The sequence below is a fragment of the Perkinsus marinus genome (genome assembly GCF_000006405.1).
Source record: "Perkinsus marinus ATCC 50983 genomic scaffold scf_1104296930404, whole genome shotgun sequence".
Classification (NCBI taxonomy): Eukaryota; Perkinsozoa; order Perkinsida; family Perkinsidae; genus Perkinsus; species Perkinsus marinus.
In genome coordinates this window covers 34475-41151 of record NW_003216106.1, presented here as the reverse complement: position 1 = coordinate 41151, position 6677 = coordinate 34475, and the positions used below count along the sequence as shown (strand labels likewise).

Sequence of the window (6677 nt, the reverse complement as noted above, 5' to 3'; positions counted from 1 at the left end):
ACTACTATTACTACTATTACTACTATTTCTACTATTACTACTATTACTACTACTACTACTACTACTACCGCAAGAACCTTGATTCCCTTTTTAATATGCTCGATCCCCGCCGACTCCTCCGAAAACTTAGCCCTCATAGAGTGAGCCCCCGATGCTTCCAGTACCTTCAACACTATAGGATTCAAAAATCGCATGAAAATTTTTACCTTTTCTTGGTAGTTTTTGAAGGCCCCATAAGTCCACATCTGTGGCTTCATCAGTTCTTCTACCATATACCGATACTGCTCAAACTCATCCTGATCCTTTCGTCTCTTCCGAGCTATACATTCCAATTCAACCCAACACCGCTACGAGTACCCCATTACCCTCACTGACAGAATGCCGTAGAGCGCCCGTGAGACCAGCCTTCGACTCAGCGTCCTCCTCCCGGCCCAACAGTAAGTCCTTCAACCCCTTCATTAACCCTCCCAAAGCCTGGCCCGAATCGGGTGCCAATGATCCTGAAACCAACCACCGTGGAACGTATCGCACAACCTCAACTTTCGAAGGCTATCGTCTCGCATGTTGACAATATTATATCGACTATGACAACTACTATGAAGGCTATAACGATATAAGCTGTAACATTCATCGACACCTACTCGCAGTGGTGTCACCAGATCGTCGCAACAGGGGTGCTCGTTGCCTGAACGCCGAGCCAGGCATTTGGCTCTTCGGTACCGTATTCTAATACCGACCATACACGTTGAAGACAGCGATACGCATACTACCCCCGAGCCTCGAACAGCTACGAACCTTCGCGTTGAAATGATATTCCCACATGCTTGGCGACTTCCTTTTGAGAAGCCATGTGAAAGAATCAACATCAGAATGCTAACACACAAGCAACCCGATCCTCCCGAACTTCAAAACTATCAGCCCTTCCGAAACACGTACCTCAACTGAGGCTCCCCCCCCTTCATATTAGATTATTAAATTTCCCATACCGCATCTAGCCCAACCTTGCACTACTCACAAACGCAATACTCAGCCGATCACTGATGTAGCAAAATCAACATCAAAACATCAAATCATAAAAAAAGATCTACTACAATGTTTTACATAGCATCCCTACGTCGGGCGACCCGATGGGGCTTGAGGAGTGTCCACAACAATGCTCGCAGCCTCACCAACAGAAGGATCCTCCACATCAGCATGGTCCCCCTCTTCCGAGCTCCTACGAAGGCGTTCCTCTTCCTCGCCCTTTTTACGATATCTTTAGCGACAAATAAGCATCAAATCAAAACACGAATAGTGACTACCTCCTGTATAAGAGATATGCGATGAAAATTATAAGTAGGAAAACCGCGACAGAAGCAAGAGTAATACCAGCCACTGCACCCGAGGAAAGCCCTTCTTTCCCAGTCTGGGCTTCAGCACCTTAAAAAATAATACCCATCATCCTAATCACAATATTTGATATTAATAAAAAGCGGTATACCAACAGCGATAGAATTTCACCCGTTTTACGTGAGGTGGCGTAATACTCTGTGAAAAACGTGATGCAGTAGTCGTGAAATATATTTTTCACCAGTGTTATTCATATCACTAGGGTGAAACTCCAACATATACTATTGATACCATTACAGAGATATAACCTCAATACACTAGAGCTCCACTGGTGATGCGGAAAAACATATTTCACGACTACTGCATAGCGCGAATATCGCGTTTTTCACCGAGTTTTACGCCACTTCACGTAAAACGGGTCGTGAAACTCCAATATATGATACTTAGAAACATCAAACCAGCATCGACGTCTCTACTAGCGCCCCCACATCTGCTCACCTCGGCGATATACCAGAGGCTCTCCGTCGAGTACTGCACGGGGAGATCCTCCTTCATCCGATTGGCCTTTTAACCACTCAGTGATAGAATTCGCCGCGTCGTTTTCAGCATAGCCGATGCCGTTCGAAGCCTCTCCGACGGCCATCTGAAATCATACTCTCATTTTTTTCATAATTTTTTTCATAAAATTCTCACCCACTTACCACAGCAACAACTTTGAGTACAAGCTCGTCATCATCAGCATTCTCCTCAAGACGTCTACGCCCGCTTTCTATGTTAGATACAAACCCCAGATTGAGCTCTTCCGAACCGAACTTAGATTTGAGCATTTCATACAGTGACACCTTCCCAGGCCCCGAGGCCTCGTACAGGCCTATATCAATAAGTTGCCTTCTAATACCACTAATCTGATACGACGAAAATACACAACAGTTGGTTAAACATATCATTACCTTATAGTTGGACACAACAGTAGTCTTCCCATTCCGAGGTGGTACCACCGGAATACGAGCCGGCACTGGACACGTGAGATCGGGCAGGTCCTGTTCATACGCCATGTAGTATACGGTCTCGTAGTCTAGTGCTCCTGACCATCATCGGAAACCGCTGTTGGAATATGTTTGCTATACTCGGCTGAGTCTACAAATTTCCTCACTAATTTTACAGGTCTATATGCAAATTCGGGTATAAGTGTACAGAAACCAATGAAAATTTCCCCAATTTTCCTCAAAATTTACCCAATTTTCCTCGGAATTTTCTCAATTTTCCTCAAAATTTCCCCAATTTTCCTCAGAATTTTCCTCAATTTTCCCCAAAATTTCCGCAAATGTCACCTACACATGTAGTCGACCATATGCATATTTTCCCAACCGACTGAGACCAAGGACTACTACCTCTCAAATCAGGATGAGTTAAATAAATCACATCCTTCAAAAGAAGATCAGGATTCAAAATTCCATCGTAAAATACTGGATTCGGAAAACCACCCTGAAAAAAAAATCAAATTTACATATATTCGCCTTCCTCAGCTCAGGAATTTACTCCCTAAGTATTTCACAAATTCAAAAAAATCATATTAGTAGTACTTGTATATAAAAATATATATATTATTATCAATAGATGTAAAGTGCGATATTAAAACCCGTGAAATTTGATGAAATTTTCAATATAAAATGGTGAAGTTTCACCCTAGTGATATAAAAAACACTAGTGAAAAAAACATATTTCACGACTACTGCATGTCACCGCGAATATCGCGTTCCTCACAGACTTTTACGCCACTCCACGTGAAACGAATGAAGCTCCATCAATAAAAACTTAAGTCACATAATATAAACTGTAAATACAATTTCCTCAAAATTTCCACATTTTCACCAAAACATATGCATATTTTCCCACACAAGAAACCATTGCTCACCTTATTGTAGTCTATGAGGCCTCCCCCACAGCGAATAGCTCGCCAAGTCTTAATATCTACCGCAGTGTTGAGGGCGACTACTTCAGAAACCTATTGCAACCACCACGTTGATTCACAACTTCTAATAGCACTTACTTTATTTTCATTCAAGCCCGCCCTGGGGATATAGTACTCCGCACCTTGCGCGTATATAGCAGTATCACTAGGGCCTTCCAGAGCAACGACACTGTTGTTAATCTGATATCAAAATGAATATCATCAACGACATAGTGTAAAACTAACCTGGCCGGATGCAGCGATAGTTTGAATATTCTTGCTGAGCTCTTTAGTATTCTCCTCAGAGAACATATAGTAAACATGAGCGTCCTCCATCATACGCGCCACATAGGAATCAGGCTTAGGAAAATACCTAAAATAAATATTCAAAAATAACATCAACTTCAACAGTTACCAAACTTTGCCTTGAAATGCACTGCCCATCCACACTGAAGGCTTATACGACGCCCTTGCAGCGAGCGCTGAAGCTTGCATATAGCTGGATCTTGTGCTCAGGAAATGTGATGCAGCAGTACTATACTGAACATAAAATGGCGATACAAAAGACAACAAGAGTTGGAGAAATTACGGTATCTGTTAGTAAACCCATAAATAGGATCCACGTGAGCCGACCAAGCGGACTAGCCTCGTAGCGATCACTAAATGGTAATATAGGAGTCTTTGTTACAGCCTTATACGACTCTACCGACCCAGCAGATACCATCACTGCGGATAACTGTAAACAGCGATGTCGGAATTACCGATGTTACACACTACTACATCTAGTTCGTTGAGTTTTGTTGCATTATTAGGTCCCCCAAAAGCACCAGTGCATTTCCCTGAGGAGAATGAACAGCCTGGCTCCTTCTTGCACTCGGCCTCAGTTGAGGTAGCAGTGCATTGCCAAGTTTTAATCTGAAAAAAATATTAGAGTTGTGAATTGAATGACAAAATAGAGAATAACTATTTTCTCAAATAGTAATATAAAATTGCGTAAATTCTTATTAAAAATTATTTCCGAAATAGCAATACAAAATTGTGTAAATTCTTATTAAAAGTTAGACTTTTCCGAAATAAATATACAAAATTTTGTAAATTTTTATTAAAAATTACATTTTTTTCCAAAATAATAATACGAAATTGTGTAAATTCTTATTCAAAAATACATTTTTCCCAAATATTAATATATAATGCTGTAAATTTTTATTGGAAATTACAAAACTAACAAGAACCTTTCACACAACTACAAAGAAGGTAGACGCAGTAATCCTACTCCTAAAGCCACAACTTGATATCATTTGAAAATACCAAATATGCATATACTAAATATAGTGGTAACTAATTACATCTATAATGGTGATATTCATAAAACAGCGATTATAATGTATCAACATGTTAGTATAATATATATGGATAGAGTTAACTAACTAGATGTACCCCTATTATTCATTTACCAAGAAACAAAACGAGTAATGAAAAATTTCCCCTCACCTGAGGTAGACGGGCTTGCAGTAGAGGTTCTTTAGGTAGAAGCAGATCGGCCTTGTTGAGGTAAGCACTAACAGTAGTCAGTTTACCAAGGCCTTTATCCAGTATTCCAACCTGTCAAGAATCGTAGCAATTATGGTATTAAAAATTTTAGATTCACCATAAGAGTCTCAGTGAGTCCCATCTCTTTAACTGGCGTTTTCACTTTGATGTAGTCGGCAAAACTGTCCGGGTTGCTGACCGTCGGGTCTTCAGTGCCACAGCGCACGAGCAACACTTTTACCATCACTGACGGCTTTGATAGGACTTCTAAAGTAGCGTAGTATCTTGAAAAAAATATTAGTTGGGAAAAATAACAGAAAAAAAACCAACTCACTTGTGAGACTGGAAATTCGTGATGGTTTTGGAGTAGTCGGAAAAATACGGTATGTTGCTGGGAAAATATTCAACATTCTTGGCCTTGTCGAAACCCACGACAGGATCCACGCATTGCTGCCACTGTGCTGATGCTATCACCAAGGATGAGATGAAATAGACGATAAATAAGGTCACAATGAGCATCGTGACTGGGGGGAAACTAATAACTGATCATTCCAACAGGCATACGAAACTGGGCAATACACAATGGTTCTCCTGAGCAAGAAGTTAACACACGATGTAGAGTAGGGGTGTAGAGGAACCCACATGAAATTTTCCAGATTGTCACCAAAACATGTGCGTATTTTCTCATCATTGTGAGACTTCGGAAAAACCCGCAATAGTTCACTGAATTGAACAACCCTTAGTCTTGAATTTCACAACACAGAAATGATTTTGTCGGAATTCGAACTACTTTATATCAGAGTTTCACCACCCGTTTAACGTGGCGTAATACTCTGTGGAAAACGCGATACTCGCGCTATGCAGTAGTCGTGAAATATATTTTCGTTCCTGACAGAAATGAGAGCCGTTTTTAAGAGTACTTGCGGAATGAACTACATCTTTTAAGCATATAGTTCGTTTTTGGAACCATCAATTTCGTCGGGAGGTTGTCCATGAAAACAGTGAATCCTGGAAATGGTGAACCAGAAAAAATTCCCCACGAACCCTGATGGCAGTGAAGGAACTACCGCGCGCCACGAGCGCGCGCCAACAAAATTCAAGCCGAGATCCCCTTACGTCATATGTGTTATAATCGACCGGTTGGTCTAGTCGGTAGGAGTTAGAGTTAGTAACCGACTGTCCAAGGTTCAAATGATTTGAATCAAATCCTGTGATCATCATGGTAATTTTGTAATTGAGACGCGGTTCAACGGTTGAACTGGCACAATTGCCCCGGTGACACGAAATTGAAGTTCCGCACAACGAAGTCGATTTTCCTAAAGGGACGAAGTTGAAGGTCTGAAGGTGTACTTGACGGAATTGGAACTTCTATGACGAACTCGAAGGTTCGAAAGGCGAAATTAAAAGTTCTATTAACACGAATTTGAACTTCCTATCGACTTCGGACGAACTTGAATGTTCTATGACTAAGTTGAAAGTTCTAATTATGAATATGAAACGTACCTTCAACTTCGCGCGTCCCGACGAAATTGATGGTTCCGAAAAACGAACTAGATGTTTAAAAGGTGTAGTAGGCCTTAAGAGCGTTGGGGGAACTGTTCTCCCAACGCTCCTAGGGCGCGAAACGACAAACTGACTAAGCTGATCTACCCACTACCGCCTTCGTTAAGGCCATCTTACGAGCAGAATCTTCCACCGTTCAGTATTCATGTGGCATAGTCATGGATTATGTCGAGATTACATCGTGTGGTATCATCAGCCCTTAGATATAAACACATCTGTTTCCTTTCCATCATTTCTCTTATCGTCTCTACCATCTTTTCTATAGATGGGCACAATTACGTTACGGACCGTTACGGCTGCTCAC

General features: G+C 41.2%; 2 protein-coding genes across 2 annotated transcripts in view; both read right to left on the bottom strand.

Annotated features, from left to right (window-relative positions):
* Pmar_PMAR015416 (conserved hypothetical protein) overlaps window positions 1-875 on the bottom strand; it is a gene marked incomplete at its 3' end in the record, with an annotated part of 1651 nt that extends 776 nt beyond the window's left edge. Inside the window, exons 1-5 of the mRNA XM_002787075.1 lie at window positions 771-875; window positions 642-726; window positions 366-500; window positions 207-319; window positions 69-164 (exon numbers count right to left, since the gene is read on the bottom strand). Of these exons, the coding sequence (XP_002787121.1) occupies window positions 69-164; window positions 207-319; window positions 366-500; window positions 642-726; window positions 771-866 (525 nt within the window). The 5' untranslated portion in view covers window positions 867-875. The remainder of the gene's footprint in view (window positions 1-68; window positions 165-206; window positions 320-365; window positions 501-641; window positions 727-770) is intronic.
* Window positions 876-1110: 235 nt separating this feature from the next.
* Window positions 1111-5329, bottom strand: Pmar_PMAR015415 (hypothetical protein; the record flags this gene model as incomplete). The annotated part of the gene is made up of 15 exons (XM_002787074.1): window positions 1111-1255; window positions 1302-1419; window positions 1828-1972; window positions 2031-2234; window positions 2280-2413; window positions 2721-2814; window positions 3245-3334; window positions 3380-3481; window positions 3527-3653; window positions 3696-3820; window positions 3870-4016; window positions 4061-4195; window positions 4772-4882; window positions 4929-5094; window positions 5145-5329. The coding sequence occupies 15 exons, from the start codon at window positions 5327-5329 to the stop codon at window positions 1111-1113; spliced, it is 2028 nt and encodes a 675-aa protein (XP_002787120.1).
* Between the last annotated feature and the right edge of the window lie 1348 nt (window positions 5330-6677).